The 18,251-nt window shown below is 35.5% G+C and overlaps 1 protein-coding gene across 1 annotated transcript in view; it reads left to right on the top strand.

Annotated features, from left to right (window-relative positions):
* Positions 1 to 18,251, top strand: part of LOC125681301 (ADAM 17-like protease) — a 66,076-nt gene that overhangs the window by 864 nt on the left and 46,961 nt on the right. Inside the window, exons 2-5 of the mRNA XM_048921327.2 lie at positions 538 to 667; positions 1,926 to 2,056; positions 7,558 to 7,646; positions 13,943 to 14,037. Coding sequence (XP_048777284.2) covers positions 538 to 667; positions 1,926 to 2,056; positions 7,558 to 7,646; positions 13,943 to 14,037 — 445 coding nt within the window. The remainder of the gene's footprint in view (positions 1 to 537; positions 668 to 1,925; positions 2,057 to 7,557; positions 7,647 to 13,942; positions 14,038 to 18,251) is intronic.

The raw sequence follows: 18,251 nt of genomic DNA, 5'->3' as shown, positions 1-18,251 counted from the left end.
TGGGCTAGTTTGGAGTCGTGGTATGTGACCAAAATTTGTTATGGGGTTAAAAGCGGTAAAGATCTTTTAAAAATCTTCGGATGGAGAACAGCAGGCCAAGGTGACTCAGGCAAGCATTGTGGCCCATGGGCCTCTTGTTTTGTGTTGACTTGTAATATGTGGATTTAGGCATAAACAGGACTTTTAGATGTTAAATTTACCACATGTACCAGGTATTGTGATCATTATATGGAATACATGTACTTCTAGATAGAATGTTCTATCGTTAAAGTGATAATCTCCTACGTACATGGTGAGGGCCTGTCCCGAGACACAGATTATTCTAACTATGATACTTCATACTATGAAGGAAACTGTTAAGTTTCCATTGATATTCATTGATATAGAGTACTCTTTAATGGTAAATGTGAACCCCAGCTATACAGTTGCTTGTGATATTTGTGTAAAACTGTGTTTTGCATACTTTTGTGAAATTCACATCCCATGTAAAGTATAAAGTATGATATCATTTACAAAGTTAAAACTTAAATTCAATAGGTGATGTACAGAACAAATTGCATCGTTATGAAGTCCTAAGACTGGATGACATTTTGTTGGTGGGACAAAAAGATATCAGACTATCAATTCTAGACAGTTACCATTTTATGCAGTTTAAAGCATTTCAGAGGTAAGTATAGAATTTGATTATAAGACTTATATTAACCATTTTTATGCCCCCGAGATTGAAGATCGGAGGGCATATTGATTTTGTCCTGTCTGTCACTCTGTCTGAAACTTTAACCTTGATAATAACTTTTGAACAGTAAGTTAAAGCTTTGGTATTTTACATGAATATTCCTTGTGACAAGACCTTTCCATGAGTACTAAACCTTTTGACCTTGACATTTGACCTACTTTTTAAAAATTTGACACTGGTCATAACTTCTAAATGGTAAATATTAGAGCTTTAATTCATATTGCACAAGAGCATTTCTTGTGACAAGTTCTTTTTACTGGTACCAAGATGTTTGTCCTTGTGACCTTGGCCATCTGTGGAATTGGCCATTATCGGGGGCATTTGTGTTTTACAAACACATCTTGTTTTTACATAGAACTATCTTCGATCTTCTTTTTAGCCCATCAAAGTATGTTACAACACCAACTTACTTTTAGTTACATCATCAGTGTTTTGTATGGGGAAAACCCAATACTTTTTCAATGTATTCAAAGCCATTACATATACTTATGTAAATGACTTTTTGATTTAGCATAAAAACCAGTAAGTTTGGAATGCGGCGAGTTTGTACAAGGTGGGTTCCTCGTGTTCTGCTGGAGTAAATGAGTATACGGGTAAATGTTTGCCAGTCTTAGGTCAATAGATATGCAAAAGAAATTTGTTCATGAATAGAATTATATAGCATGTGACGAAACATGTGTACATTTCTATGAACCAGAAAATAAACAACAAAGGTCAATTTGGAAGCATCCTTCCTCTTCATCTCCATTGAAAGCATGTGTAACGAAGTCTATGGGGAAGGTTATGCTAATTGTTTCCTGTGACATCAACAGAATTATTCTTAATCACATGGTCCCCCCCCCATCCCCCCAAAAAAACTTCAGTTAATACTGGAAACTACTATGAGTATGTTATCAAATCAGGTTTGATGAAAGTCATAAATAGAAAGTGCCCAGACTTGATTCTGCACCAGGACAATGCGCCTAACCATAAGAGTCAGGTTGTGATGGACACTTGGTATGGAAATCCGAACCACCCCCTTCACAGCCCAGATTTGGCAATTTGTGACTTCTGGCTATTTCCAGTTTAGAAAGATAACTTGTGGAGAAAGAAGCATGAGACCTGGGAAGATCATTTCTGTCAGAATCTCCAGCCATAAAAATAGCCGTTCCATATTTATCAAGATTCAACGTGTTTTTTCCTCACACAGGAATTTTGATATTGAGCTGAGAAAATCCAGTGTGGTCACTCCATCACTGGAGACTGTGATTGTGGATAGAAAAGGATCGGAGAGGAAGAGCTTGCTACAGCACACACACTACTACACAGGTACACTGACAGGTAAGTACCAAGCAGGCAGACAGGTACATTGTAAATATTACACAGGTACACTGACAGGTAAGTACCAAGTAGGCAGACAGGTATATTGTAAATACTTCACAGGTACACTGACAGGTAAGTACCAAGCAGGCAGACAGGTACATTGTAAATACTACACAGGTACACTGACAGGTAAGTACCAAGCAGGCAGACAGGTACATTGTAAATACTACACAGGTACACTGACAGGTAAGTACCAAGCAGGCAGACAGGTACATTGTAAATACTACACAGGGGCACTCTGACAGGTAAGTACCAAGCAGGTAGATAGGTAAATACTAGGCAGGTAACACAGATAAGTACAACACAGGTAACACAGGCAGATAAGTACAACACAGGTAATACAGACAGATAAGTACAACACAGGTAACACAGACAGATAAGTACAACACAGGTAACACAGACAGATAAGTACAACACAGGTAACAGACAGATAAGTACAACACAGGTAACACAGACAGATAAGTACAACACAGGTAACACAGATAAGTACAACACAGGTAACAGACAGATAAGTACAACACAGGTAACACAGACAGATAAGTACAACACAGGTAACACAGATAAGTACAACACAGGTAACACAGACAGATAAGTACAACACAGGTAATACAGACAGATAAGTATAACACAGGTAACACAGACAGATAAGTACAACACAGGTAACACAGACAGATAAGTACAACACAGGTAACACAGACAGATAAGTACAACACAGGTAATACAGACAGATAAGTACAACACAGGTAACACAGGCAGATAAGTACAACACAGGTAATACAGACAGATAAGTACAACACAGGTAACACAGACAGATAAGTACAACACAGGTAACACAGACAGATAAGTACAACACAGGTAACACAGACAGATAAGTACAACACAGGTAATACAGATAAGTACAACACAGGTGATACAGACAGATAAGTACAACACAGGTAACACAGACAGATAAGTACAACACAGGTAACACAGACAGATAAGTACAACACAGGTAACACAGACAGATAAGTACAACACAGGTAACACAGACAGATAAGTACAACACAGGTAATACAGACATATTAAGCTGGGAGTGGATATGTTAAGTGCTGCCATACATTCACTGTACTCTTTTATGATACATGTATATTGTATATTTTTTTTGGGGGGGGGGGATTGAAAAATTTGACAATTCTAATTATGAATATGGCAAGTCATTTGAATTTAAGATAGCATTTCATTTAAAAGCTTTACAGTCAAAACTGCCATAGCGACCCACTGTATTAAGCGACTCACTGTCGTATGTGACCATAAAAAGTTCCCCCCAAGACGTTACTCTATATATTGTACCTGTATTAAACGACCACCTGTCTGACGCGACCAACAACCATGATTTTTACAACCTTTTCGTGTATTTTCACGAAATTTTACCTCTATTTAACGACTGTACATTTTTCGATTACAACGTGATTACTACTTTCGATTTCGGTTGAGTCGACTCTTCTGGGAATTATCGCCCCTAACACTTTCGTTTTCAAACGCACGACTATTCTGGGAATTATCGCCCCCAACACTTTCGTTTTGGTACGCACAGTTTGGCGATGATCTTGTTTAGTCAGCCCTCTGAATAAATTATTATACCTAAGCTGTCAACATGCAGTGTCGTGTGTGGTTAATTAATAAAACCCGAGTTGATGTTTATTTAACAAAATCAAGGCCGGTGTATTTGAAGGTGTGAGTTTCGACAAACTTTAAGAAGCGCCGGGTAGGCTAGATCGGAAATGAAAATCTACCACTTGTTATACCATTATGTTCAACAGAGTAAAAATTTGCCCCATTGTGATATAAATCAGGTAAATATTGTGCTTAGGACTGAAATTTTAAACGGAGTATTGGCAGTTTTTCCTGCATGAGATATTTGAGGTTTCCAGAATAATGACCGGAACTAGCGGCTCACTTCGACATGTCCCGAGTATTTGACACGTCCGAGTTCAAGAAAATTGCCTGCATTAGTTCTAAGCTTAAAAGATTTGCTGTGTATGTACAATGGATATTGTGATTTATTTAATGTTTCTCAAATTGAATAACATTTTTCCAGCATGTATTGTACAAAAGGAGACGCAACACTTCACCATTTGCTTTCTTACCACAAGCATTGCATTTTTTAGTTACACTGTACAAGTAGGCTATACATAAATACCCTTTACAACAAAGTGTTTATAAGTTTTAGAAAATTTACATGCAGTTCATAAATAATTTTTAAATCTCATGTAAATGTGTAATATGAAATGCATGTAAAGTTTATCATTCTTAAATAGATTAAATGTAATTTTTGATGAATAAAAATTATGATACAGCACATCATATTCTAGATTTTTAACTACAGTGTATTATTAATTTTCTTTTACAACTATTAAAACCGTACTTGATATTCTTAATGATAAATTCCAAATGCATGTAGTCATTTTCTCCATTGTACAAATTATTTACGATATTTTATCTATTAACTGCGGAAAATAGGCAACCTGTATTAAGAGACCACCTGTCATATGTGACCTTTTTTCCATTCTCCGTTGGAAGGTCTCTTAATACAGGTTTGACTGTATATGTATGTGTAAATTATAAATTATGCAAAACAACTATGCAATTACTGTTTTTGTATGAAGCCTTGTCATCAAAATACAGCATTATCGTTGGTTTCTTCTTTTATGGGTACTCCATTTAACAAGCACCTGTTGATATTTAAGGAATACAGTTTTCACTTTCTACATTGTTAATCTGCTTAACAAGGAAGCATTAAGTTAACTGCTATTGATTTTTAAAGTAATTGTCTGAGGAGCATGGCAGTCAACAGGAAGTGAAATATATATCAGGGTTTTATCCTGCTTTTAAATGTTACTACCCATTTCATATTTAAGGGGAATTTTGGGAGGAAGAAAGGTGAGGACATCCTCAGATTATAATATATTAAAACAGGCAAATAAATTGATTGATTACTCATTATTATCTATATTGTAAGACTTTGCCAATTATAGAAAATGACTATACATGTACTATATAAAAATGATTTTTGTTAAAATTCTCATACAATTTTGTGTAGTTTCTACAATTGAGGGAATTTCTACCTGTGGAAGGGAAAATATTAATTTGTTTTGAAAGGGGGAAAGGTACCCTTTGCTGGTAGTAAAAAGAATCTAGATAAATCCCTGTATATCATATTTGAAAAACACGTAAGTGGCATTGACAGGCAACAAGTGAAAAATACCGGATGGGCATTGACAGTCAACAGGAAATGGCGATTGTAAATGAAGAACGCGTATGATCTAAATGTTTTTCCTCTAGGATGACGCACCTTGCCAATGCCCTGAAGACATAAGCATAAGTATATATTGTAAATTGAATTAATATCTACTATCATGGTGTTAATTTAAAGGGGATAATATTTGGCGATAATTATGTTGGTGATTGGAAAATATTGCCAAATAGGTAAACATTAGCACCCATCCCCTCCCCACCCCCCAAATAGCTATAGTTTGACACTAATTGTCAATGTGGAGATTGAACATGAGTTGCATTTGTGAGAATCAAAAAGGTTATTCACTACAATACCCCAAAATTATCACTCCACAAAATTGTTACTGTCTAGGAACAAGAAAATACATCGGTGGGAAAGGGTGTATAAAGCAAAAGTATTCTGTGTTGAGGATGATAATTCCTCTGATGTTTCGGAGACAGATTTTTCAGTTTCACATTCACTTTTTATGCCCCCGCCATGAGAGTATAAAATTGTCTTTTCCACCCTTCTATCCTTCCATCTTAATTCAGTTTCATTATCTCTGCGACAGATTCACACATTCAATTACAGTTTGTTATACAGATGTATAATGGGAATATCCAGGTGAACTTCCTATTTGGTTCTTGTGGAACAATTTTTGACAGAGTTATGCCTCTTGAATTTAGAACATTTCAAACAATGTATAATTTTCACCCATTATCTCAGTCTTCTGTGGATATTTTGAATTGAAATTCAGGCTATAGATACTTTACAAGAATACACAGGTCCAGTTTGTATTTGGTTCAGGTCAAAAGATATTTGGCAGAGATAGATATGAACTTTAGACTTTTTCAAACAATTCATAGTTTCCACTCATTATACCCCCCGCAACAAGTTGTGGGAGGGGTATACTGGAATTGGGTTGTCCGTCTGTCTGTCCATCCGTCTGTAGACGCAATGGTTTCCGGGCTCTAAAGCATTATCCTTTCCACCTACTGACACCATATCATATATATGGACTACCCATGGGATGAAGATGTTCCCTATCGATTTTGGGGTCAAAAGGTCAAAGGTCAAGCACACTGGACATCGAAGTAGCAATATGGTTCGGTTTGTCATGCCATTTGTTTTTTACACTCAGAAAAGAGGTAGTTTATACCTATTACCAACACCCTTTGGGAGAATGGGGTAAGCGGGGGGTATTCTTAGTGAGCATTGCTCACAGTACCTCTTGTTATCTTAGTCATATATGGATGTTTAGAATTAAAATTTAAGATATAGATATATTATTAGAATATGAAGGTCCACTTTCTACATGATTCTGGTCAGATAGTTTTTGGCAGAGTTATGCCCCTTGGACTTAGGAAATTTAAACAAGTCAATTTCTGCTCATTATTCTCAAACATGCATTGGACTTTCTGAATTGAAGTTTGGAATATAGATATGCCCTGAAAATATACAGTCTGCATTTGGCTTTGGCTGAATAATTTTTGGAAGAGTTGATTGAGCCACTTGGACTTTGGAAACTTTCAAACAATTCCGTGACCTCTCATCATCAGAAATTTTGATTTGAAATTTGGAATATACATGTATCATGAAAATATGCACATCATTACAAATACTTACTTTTGGTAGAGTTATAGCCCTTGGGCATTTATCTAATTCTTATTCAAAGTACACTGTTTAGATTACAACTTTATTGTGTAGCGGTCAGCTGGGTTCGATCACCGGTGGCCAGATAGCTCAGTTTGTAGAGCACCTGACTAGAGATTCAGGAGCCTGGGTTCAAATCCCGGTCTGGTCCGTTGCATTTCCTCCCTTCCTGTTACATTTGGTGCCATGACCAGGCCCTGGAACTGACAGGTGAAAATGCCTGCCAGAGGATTAAGAGCCTGGGTTGATGTCTTCAGGTGTGAAGACATTTAAGGAAGGAGGAATGTAGCAGTCAGCTGGGTTCAATCGCCGGTGGCCAGATGGCCCAGTTGGTAGAGCACCTGACTAGAGATTCAGGAGGCCCGGGTTTGAATCCCGGTCTGGTCCGTTGCATTTTCTCCCTTCCTGTTACAATTGCTTTTAAAATTTTACAGACTTTCTGTAGTTAGTGAAAAGGTTTGACTGCAATTGTTTTTTTTTAGATGATCTCCAATCGAGTTGTACAGTGTCTGTAGACCCTGGTGGTATTTTTAACTGACTTTTTTCTTTATAGATGATCCCCGGTCGAGTTGTACAGTGTCTGTAGACCCCGGTGGTATTCTAGCTCACATTTCTACTGGTGGAGAGGAATTCATTATAGAGGTAAAGTTTTAGCTCAGTGAGCTTTTCTGATCCAAATTGTTGCTGTCGTCTGATTGTTTGTCATGTGGTTACTGTAATAAACTTTCCATAATTTGTCAAATTTTTTTTAGATTTGAGTGAAGGGAGTTCAAGTTTTTTTTTTTCAAATGAAGGACAAGCCCATTCTAAGGGGAGAGATAATTTTGATATGTAGTGCAACTTCTCTATACTAGACAACTGTCTGACTAAAGATACACCGATATATTAATGCATTACGGTATTTATCTGTCCAGCGACATCTCATACAGCATTGGGTTTAATAATAGGCAATTGGGTGTTAGGATTTACGCAGTGTCAGTATCAGATCCTGGCCCCTGGCTGTAAAGAGGCTGTTCTTACTACTGATACATTTGCTTCACAACCAGGGGAACCCGGATTTAATCCTGATTGGGGGCCTGGATTTAATCCTGATCAGGGACCCAGATTTAATCCTGATCAGGGACCCAGATTTAATCCTGATCAGGGACCGGATTTAATCCTGATTGGGGGCCGGATTTAATCCTGATCGGGGACCTGGATGATCGGGGATGGGAATTTAATCCTGATTCTGGCGCCGTGTCAGACCTATGATGTTTGATACCGGCAGTGTTTCCTGTTTGTGAACAGTAAATTCCAAAACAAAAACAAAAATCGTCCAGTTTTCAGGAATGGTTAGTACACAGTCGTATGATAAGTTTTGTATCTAAAACTTTTGCCAGGACTTTCAGAATTGGTTGATTTGAGGGGGGGGAGTTGGGTTAATGATAGTGATTGTACATGTACATTCATAGACAGTGACTCGATTAGTAAATCACAATAATTTTCCTCAGGGGCCTTCTAAATTGTTTTTTATCATACCCTCACAATTCATTGCTTTAGGAATATAATATAAGTAAAGGGACTGTTTGTGCGTGGATAAATTTGTGAGTGTGTGTAACACTAAGGTTGTAGATATTCTACAAGCCACATTCTTTGCTGGATTGAATTTTAAATACTTTAAAGGTAGCTTTGTTATCAAAAGAGCAAGAAGCAATTGATTTTGGGACCTAAAGGTCAAGGTCACTACAGAACACTCTACAAAACACATTGTTGCTTCATTGATTTGATATTTCATATATAGCTTTGTTATTAAGAGAGGAAGAACCCTATTGAATTTGAGGTCAAAAGGTCATGGTCACTGCGGGACTTCATAGAGAAAGCTTGTAGCCACTCTATAGGTCACATGATTGATTTGATACATCACATGTAGCTTTGTTATCAAGAGAGGAAGAATCTTCTCAAGAACCACAGGACCAGAAAAGGAAAACAACTTCCAATGGAGCTAATTCTCCACGTAATGCAGATTCAAGTTTGTTCAAATAATGATCCCCAGAACAACGGGGTACAGGCCTACAAGGAAGACTGAAATAGATAGGAAAATTAATTAAAAACTTCTGAAGAACCATAAAGATACAGTTAAACGTTCGTGATATCAGAATTCAGACATCCTCGGGAAGTGTATACGTACATGTAGATTTAGTTGTGTTTATACCATGTTGGTCCCAGGAGTCAAGGTGGGGTTCAAAAGTTTAATTGGGAAATTTTTTAAGTTTTCTTGTGAAGAATTGCCAGAATACATTCTGTCAAATTAAAATGTCCTCTCCTGTAGTATACATTTACAAGTTGTTTGTGTTTTTGGGTTTTTTTAAGGGGGGGGGGGGGGTAAGAAAGTTAAGTGAAAACCTTCATTGGAAAGATCTCCTGGGTTTATATATATATCGTATAAATTGATTTGCTAATATTGTTGAGGTGTAGATCCACAGGCCCACTGAATGTCTAGGTAACCTTGATATGCATAACATAGAATCTTACATGAAAGGTGAAGATAACGAACAGTGATCAATCTCATAACTCCTATAAGCAATACAAAATAGATAGTTGGGCAAACACGAACCTCTTTATATACCAGAGGTGGGATCAGGTGCCTAGGAGGAGTAATCATCCCCTCTTGACCGGTCACACCCGCCATGAGCCCTATATCTTGATCAGGTAAACGGAGTTATCTGTAGTCAAAATGCATAACTGTGATAGAGTCATACATACCAACTGTCCATGTTTGTTTACACTATAAGAACTATAAGCAGGGCCACACATGGGGTTTAAAATTTACATAGGAAGGAATATTCAAAGATTCTACTTTTCAATATCCACAAAAAGGTAGACTTACTTAGTATAGTATGGTAGCATCATCATGTTAGTGTAAATCAAAGTCTGGTCTGACACCATAATTCTAGGACACAATATGGGGTTAACATTTTCCATGGGAATGGATAGATAAATTCTGTGGAAAATCACTAGAAGTAGAAAATAATTACAATATGTCAAACTGATATCCAGTATTTACTGTGGAAAATCACTAGAAGTAGAAAATAATTACAATATGTCAAACTGATATCCAGTATTTACTGTGGAAAATCACTAGAAGTAGAAAATAATTACAATATGTCAAACTGATATCCAGTATTTACTGTGGAAAATCACTAGAAGTAGAAAATAATTACAATATGTCAAACTGATATCCAGTATTTACTGTGGAAAATCACTAGAAGTAGAAAATAATTACAATATGTCAAACTGATATCCAGTATTTACTGTGGAAAATCACTAGAAGTAGAAAATAATTACAATATGTCAAACTGATATCCAGTATTTACTGTGGAAAATCACTAGAAGTAGAAAATAATTACAATATGTCAAACTGATATCCAGTATTTACTGTGGAAAATCACTAGAAGTAGAAAATAATTACAATATGTCAAACTGATATCCAGTATTTACTGTGGAAAATCACTAGAAGTAGAAAATAATTACAATATGTCAAACTGATATCCAGTATTTACTGTGGAAAATCACTAGAAGTAGAAAATAATTACAATATGTCAAACTGATATCCAGTATTTACTTGAGTTTGTTCACACCTTGTTCCACCTGGTTGTTGCCATAAATGGGATTGGAATTAAATGTTTTACATGGGAAAACAAAACTACACAGGTATAAAACAATTTGTCCCATGGACCTCTTATTCATTCTGGCAGATCCATGAATCATTTCTAGTTGTGCTTTCACTGTGTGACCGGTCAACAGGGGATGCTTACTCCTCCTAGGCACCTGATCCCACCTCTGGTGTGTCCAGGGGTCCGTGTTTGCCCAACTATCTATTTTGTATTGCTTGTAGGAGTTATGAGATTGATCACTGTTCGTTATCTTCACCTTGCATAATGCAAAAATTGTTTAGATAAAGTTGATGTAGAATGCCTATTTTTCACTCGTCACCTTTGAAGTCCTATTTTTCTGAGTGAGCTAGACTTTTACATGTACACCACATATAAAATACATGTTATATGTTACAAGTTCTTGTGGATAAATCGTCACATTTTTTTCCAAACATGATCTTGTTTAGTGAAGTGTTTTATGAAAAGAGTAGAATTATGAAATCTCTACAAAACATGAGAATGTTCTGGGAAAACCTTTCTTTGCTGTGTGGGTGACCGTGTCTACAGCATTGATCATTTATTTGCATTGTTGAGTGGGCAAGTGGCTAATGACAAACCTGATTAGATGATAATAGTTAGATGAATGAGTCATGTTTGGAGGAAGGTGTGTTGAATTTGTAAATTGATTTGTTGAAATGAGAATGATTTTCCATGAAAAGTACCAGGTTTTTGGACACCTTTTATAAAATGATAGAGTAATATAAAGATTGATTGTGAAGAATAATGATGAGTGAATTTTATACATGCACTCGGTAGCTGTGGTTGAATTGCTGTGCAGTATATAGAGTAAAACATCATACAAATTATTCCAGAACTCAATCACATTCATCCTGCTTTCTCAAAATATTAAGAATGCACAAAAAAAGAAAGCATTCTAAGTTTTTTAAGAACTTGTGCTCAATCCCTTTGTAAATTTTAGTGATATGTTCAAACCAAAATGCTAAAAGTTATTTCTGAATGAATTTTTTATCGATAGTGAAAGCTTCAGAATGCAGATAAAATTATGTGAAAGTTTAATGATTTCTCACATGTATTTGACACAATTTAAATAGCTGTTAATGGGAAGTTTTCTTACCAGCATCCAGATTGCTGATTTACTTGACAATGGCCTGCTCATGAAGGAAACAATACAGGTGTCTTCATCTCGTACTCAGGTTCTAACTCGGGCTACGTGAGTTGCATTTGAACATAGAGAGTTTCAACTCTCATATGATGTATTGTGACATTTGAACTCGACCCAACATTTCAACCTTGCACCCTCTACAAGGGTTAGTGTGGTAGCAATATGTCTTGGTAATGATACTGTCAGTAAGTATGTGTGAGTTATTAAGCAATGGATGTGATTGGCTGGAGTATTATACATGGGAGTAAGAAAGAACATTGGAATATTGACTCTACTAACTAGTTACGAAGTCGGGTACGAACTGAAGTCACCCTAAATTACAATGGCCACTGAGAGTTGTCTGTTCTTTCTTTGGAGGTCATACAGATATGGCCAGTAGCTATTGTAAATCACTCTCTATTGTGGGAATGTCATGTTTTGTTAAACTACACAAGTTTACTTTAATGTGGAAAGTAGGATTTTATACAGTTTAATGTAATGAAATATTGTGTCACATGTCATGATGAAGAAATGGAATATCTGCAAAGAATATATAGAAGTGAGTAAATCTGATGAGACAGGATTGCAGAAATAGTCATGAACTAAAAGTGATCTACAGTGTATTTACAGTGCATTATAAAACTTAAAGAGACACTACAGCTCATTTTGCGCAAAAATCATTAAATGACAATTTTCCCAGCGCTTTTTCAATTTTTGTTGCATTGTTGAATGTATGAACATTGCGAAAATAACACTTATCTAAAGTCAAAAATTCTCGTTTTAACGTAAAATTTAATACTTTTTGATGGCCTATACAAAAAATATCGAGTCTCCTCCTTTCGGTCTTCAGACGCATGCGCACAGACAGTAAACAGTGCAGCATGTCGTCCATTGAGAGAAGTGTAGTGGATAGATAGATCTAGAATTTTGACAGATTCTGTAAGAAAAGAGGTAAAAATAAAATGAGATAAAACTAATATGTGAAATAAAATTGAACTTGCGATCAGTATGACTGTTGGAAAACAAAGGGCTAGGAGAAACGATTGTAACTCAGTGGCGGATCTAGCTAAGATTTCCGAAGGGGGATGAGAAAGTCTAATATTAGCCAAAGTAATCGGCTTTCTGGGTGCAAAATTTGGATTTTCACTCACAATTTGTGGCGAGAGGGAGGGGGATCCTGCCCCCCCCCCCCCCCCCCCCCCCCATAAATCTGCCATTGGGACTAGCTGCGAAGACACTGCTTTTTAAAAGTAAACTTGTGCTATTTTTATCTGAACACACACGTTAGTTGTAAAAACATCGGTCAATTGGAACATGGAAGGGCTTCTGTTGAAACAATGATTTATATAATTACTTATTATAAGGAGCAGGGAATAATCTTATACTTGAAAGGTGAGTGTGGACCCCCTTGAAGGGGAATTTAAATAATTTCCTACACAACACCTTTGCTGTCATTCAAAACCATGTGATGTAAATAAGCATTCAATAGTCCGAGTCAGCATGAAGAAACCTTTGAATTCCGGACGATTTTCAAAGAGCATTTGAGAGTAAATTGATGCATCCAATTGTTCAAAATTGTCAGTATTGATATGATATTTATCATTTTATCAATACGTGTTTTAAAAAACACTTTATTAAAATGTGGAAAATGAGCTGTAGTGTCTCTTTAATTCACATCATATTCCTGGGAAATAATTCTGATGTAGATTTGAAACTTATACCTAAGGTTAAGATCATCAAGTTCAATGTTGCCGGGGGAAAAATTTGAATCTAATTTAAATGTCAAGGGTGTTGTAATCAAGAAACACCCATACTCAGCAAAGGGTCAATTATGATTGGGATTGTGTTGTGACCCTAGCTTAAGGTCATTTGAATTAGGTCAAGGACATGCATGAGAGAAAAAATTTTTTTGTTGAATTAACTAGTTTTTCAATTTTTTTTGCAACAAAGGTGGAATATAAAATTTCATAATGGCTTTGTGAGAAGACCTTTCATTGGATGCCAGTTTTAGGTTTTGTGGCCGCCTGACCAACTTTTAAAAAACTTTAATCTTGGTCATTATCAACTTTGCTGCTATAAGGGGGCTTTTGTGTTTCACAAGTACAGCTTGTTACTTTGTAACTTGAACATTTTTGTCTTTGTAGCCAGCATGGCGACACAGTCATGTGTATTTAAATTCCACAGACATGATGGTGTACAGGAAGTCTGATGTCAAGAATCAATCCAATAATCACACAATGTGAGTATAAATAAAAAAAAATGTGTTACTGTGCAGCAATCACACAATGTGAGTATAAATTTAAAAAAATGTGTTACTGTGCAGCCATTTCAACTCCAACTAAACGAATGCCACAAATAATACTACATGTATTGTAGACAAACATACCACTATTATAGACAAACATACCACTATTATAGACTAACATACCACTATTATAGACAAACATACCACTATTATAGACAAACATACCACTATTATAGACAAACATACCACTATTATAGACTAACATACCACTATTATAGACTAACATACCACTATTATAGACTAACATACCACTATTATAGACAAACATACCACTATTATAGACTAACATACCACTATTATAGACAAACATACCACTATTATAGACAAACATACCACTATTATAGACTAACATACCACCATTGTAGCTTTTTTTAACGTGTGTGGTTTTCTTTTAACATGTGTGTAGTTTTCTTTTAACATGTGTGTGGTGTTCTTTTAACGTGTGTATGGTTTTCTTTTAACATGTGTGTGGTGTTCTTTTAACATGTGTGTGTGGTTTTCTTTTAACGTGTGTAATTTTCTTTTAACATGTGAGTAGTTTTCTTTTAACATGTGTGTGTGGTGTTCTTTTAACATGTGTGTGGTTTTCTTTGAACATCTGTGTATGGGTTTTTTTTTTAAATGTGTGTAGTTTTCTTTTAACATGTGTGTGTGTGGTTTTCTTTTAACATGTATGTATGGTTTTCTTTTAACATGTGTGTGTGGTTTTCATGTGTGTGTATGGTTGGTTTTTTTTTTTTTTTTTTTTTTTTACATGTGTGTGTGGTTTTCTTTTAACATGTATGTATGGCTTTCTTTTGACATGTGTGTAGTTTTCTTTTAACATGTGTGTAATTTTCTTTTAACATGTGTGTGGTTTTCTTTTAACGTGTGTGTGGTTTTCTTTTAACGTGTGTGGTATTCTTTTAACATGTGTGTATGGTTTTCTTTTAACATGTGTGTAGTTTTCTTTTAACATGTGTGTAGTTTTCTTTTAACATGTGTGTGGTTTTCTTTTAACATGTGTGTAGTTTTCTTTTAACATGTGTGTAGTTTTCTTTTAACATGTGTGTGGTTTTCTTTTAACGTGTGTGGTATTCTTTTAACATGTGTGTAGTTTTCTTTTAACATGTGTGTAGTTTTCTTTTAACATGTGTGTAGTTTTCTTTTAACATGTGATTAGTTTTCTTTTAACATGTGTGTGTGGTTTTCTTTTAACATGTGTGTATGGTTTTCTTTTAACGTGTGTGTGGTGTTCTTTTAACATGTGTGTGGTTTTCTTTTAACATGTGTGTAGTTTTCTTTTAACATGTGATTAGTTTTCTTTTAACATGTGTGTATGGTTTTCTTTTAACGTGTGTGTGGTGTTCTTTTAACATGTGTGTGGTTTTCTTTTAACATGTGTGTAATTTTCTTTTAACATGTGTGTATGGTTTTCTTTTAACATGTGTGTGTGGTGTTCTTTTAACATGTGTGTGGTTTTCTTTTAACATGTGTGTAATTTTCTTTTAAGATGTGTTTAGTTTTCTTTTAACATGTGTGTGTGGTTTTCTTTTAACATGTGTGTGGTTTAATTTCTTTTAACGTGTGTGTAGTTTTCTTTGAACATGTGTGTAATTTTCTTTTAACATGTGTGTAGTTTTCTTTTAACATGTGTGTGGTTTTCTTTTAACATGTGTGTGTGGTTTTCTTTTACTGTTCCTGAAACGTTCTACTTTACCATTTTTCCGTTCGCTCACCGTGCGTTCACCGTTCGTTCAGCGTGTGTTCACCGTTCATTCAGCGTGCGTTCACCGTGCGCTCTCCGTTCACAGTTTTGCGTTCAGCGTGCGCTCACCGTTCGTTCACCGTTCGTAAAGCGTTCAGTGTGCGCTCACCGTTCGTTCATCGTTCAGTCTTTTCATTGTCATTCGGAACACCAAAGTGAAAGGACCAATCTTGATAGCAAAGCGAAAATGAAAATTGAACGTGTGCGTAAGAGTGGAAGGATACTTTCTTACTATATCAGAAATTTAATTTTGAAGTACAAAATGTCAGGATTATCTTCTGAGAATGCTGAAAGGTTCATTTGAGCTTTTGTTAAAAACAATTCTAAATGAGAGACGAATATAAGAGCTTGTCATTATGAATTTAACCCAAGTACAAAAAATAAGCAGTTTCAGGCAATGAAAACCTCTTCCCCTGTGTTCACAATTTAGCATTAACAAGTTCGGGCACAAATTATTATAATTATTTTGCATTGCTTGACAAGAGTTTTAAACAGGTCACCCCCCCCCCCCCCTACTTTGAAAAATAAAAACAAACAAACGATGCTATATAATGTACATTGTACCGTATGTACGTGTCAGAATGTCAAACTGATATGGCTATTTTTACGCCTATATTTATGAAAGACATTGTCAATAAACTGATATTTACTACTCTTGCCAAATTTGAAACTTTTGTAACGTTTTTCCTTGATGCAAAGATATAATTATTTATCTGGTACGTTTCTGCATTAGCCTTTAAACATTCTACCGGTAGTTAAGTATAATAAACAGTTTTATCTACATCAAATATATACAATATTGCACGATCTAACTGCAATCTATGGTCACATTAATAATAAAAATAGAAAGTTTTGTACTGATTATTTCCTCTGGTCGATGTAGCTGCGACAAATGAATGACACAAAATGTTAGTAGGAATATTTAATACTGTTAGGAGTGTTGAGGTGTTGACACAGGGTATGCCGTCCGTATTGTTTGTTTACTGCATCTATCTTGACTTCTTTCAGGGGTGTTTGTTAATTACAGGTATCCCAAACGATACTTTTAAAGTTTGAAGCCATACATGAACACCTGTTAATTCTGGATGTCACTACACATGTAGACTATAGTGTTTTCCTTTTCACATGCATTGTTTATATATTATACACATGCATTAAATGTATCTGTACATGTAATGGTATACACAATGTACATACCAAATTTGCTTTTGTTTGTGTATGACTGTTGCGTGTATCAATGTACAATTTGCGATATTTTCATGAAATATATACATGTATACTCGATACTTGTAAAAAAAAAATATTACATTGAATATATACAGAACTGTAAAATATGCTGTATCATGATTCCGGTTTAATTAATTTTTTATCAATTGATGAAATATACATGTACATGTATTTTATTACTTGATTATGAAGTAAGTAAAATCCCAGGGAAAAATCCGAAACATTCCGAGTAAATAGATCATTTTGCGTTCAGCATGCGCTCAGCGTTCGTTCACCGTTCACTTTGCGCTCTGCGTTCGCTCACCGTTCACCAAATTGCGTTCACCGTTCACTCTGCGTTCGTTTATCGTTCGCTCTGCGTTCGTTCACCGTTCGCTCACCGTGCGTTCACAGTTCGCTCACCGTTCAAGTGGGAAAGAAGAACGTTTCAGGGACTGTAACGTGTGTATGGTTTTCTTTTAACGTGTGTGTGGTTTTCTTTTAACATGTGTGTATGGTTTTCTTTTAACATGTGTGTGTATGGTTTTCTTTTAACATGTGTGTATGGTTTTCTTTTAACATGTGTGTGGTTTTCTTTTAACATGTGTGTTTAGTTTCTTTTAACATGTGTGTGTGGTTTTCTTTTAACATGTGTGTGGTTTTCTTTTAACACATGTGTGTAATTTTCTTTTAACATGTGTGTGGTGTTCTTTTAACATGTGTGTGGTTTTCTTTTTACATGTGTGTGTGGTTCTTTTAACATGTGTGTAGTTTTCTTTTAACGTGTGTGTGGTGTTCTTTTAACATGTGTGTGGTTTTCTTTTAACACATGTGTGTAATTTTCTTTTAACATGTGTGTTTAGTATTCTTTTAACATGTGTGTGTGGGTTTCTTTTAACATGTGTGTAGTTTTCTTTTAACGTGTGTGTGGTGTTCTTTTAACATGTGTGTATGGTTTTCTTTTAACATGTGTGTGTGGTTTTCTTTTAACATGTGTGTTTAGTTTCTTTTAACATGTGTGTGTGATGTTCTTTTAACATGTGTGTGGTTTTCTTTTAACACATGTGTGTAATTTTCTTTTAACATGTGTGTGGTGTTCTTTTAACATGTGTGTATGGTTTTCTTTTAACATGTGTGTGTGGTGTTCTTTTAACGTGTGTGGTTTTTTTTTAACATGTGTGTGTGGTTTTCTTTT

Source organism: Ostrea edulis, chromosome 2 (assembly GCF_947568905.1).
Source record: "Ostrea edulis chromosome 2, xbOstEdul1.1, whole genome shotgun sequence".
NCBI classification, from domain to species: Eukaryota; Metazoa; Mollusca; class Bivalvia; order Ostreida; family Ostreidae; genus Ostrea; species Ostrea edulis.
This window is presented reverse-complemented; position numbering and strand designations above follow the sequence as displayed.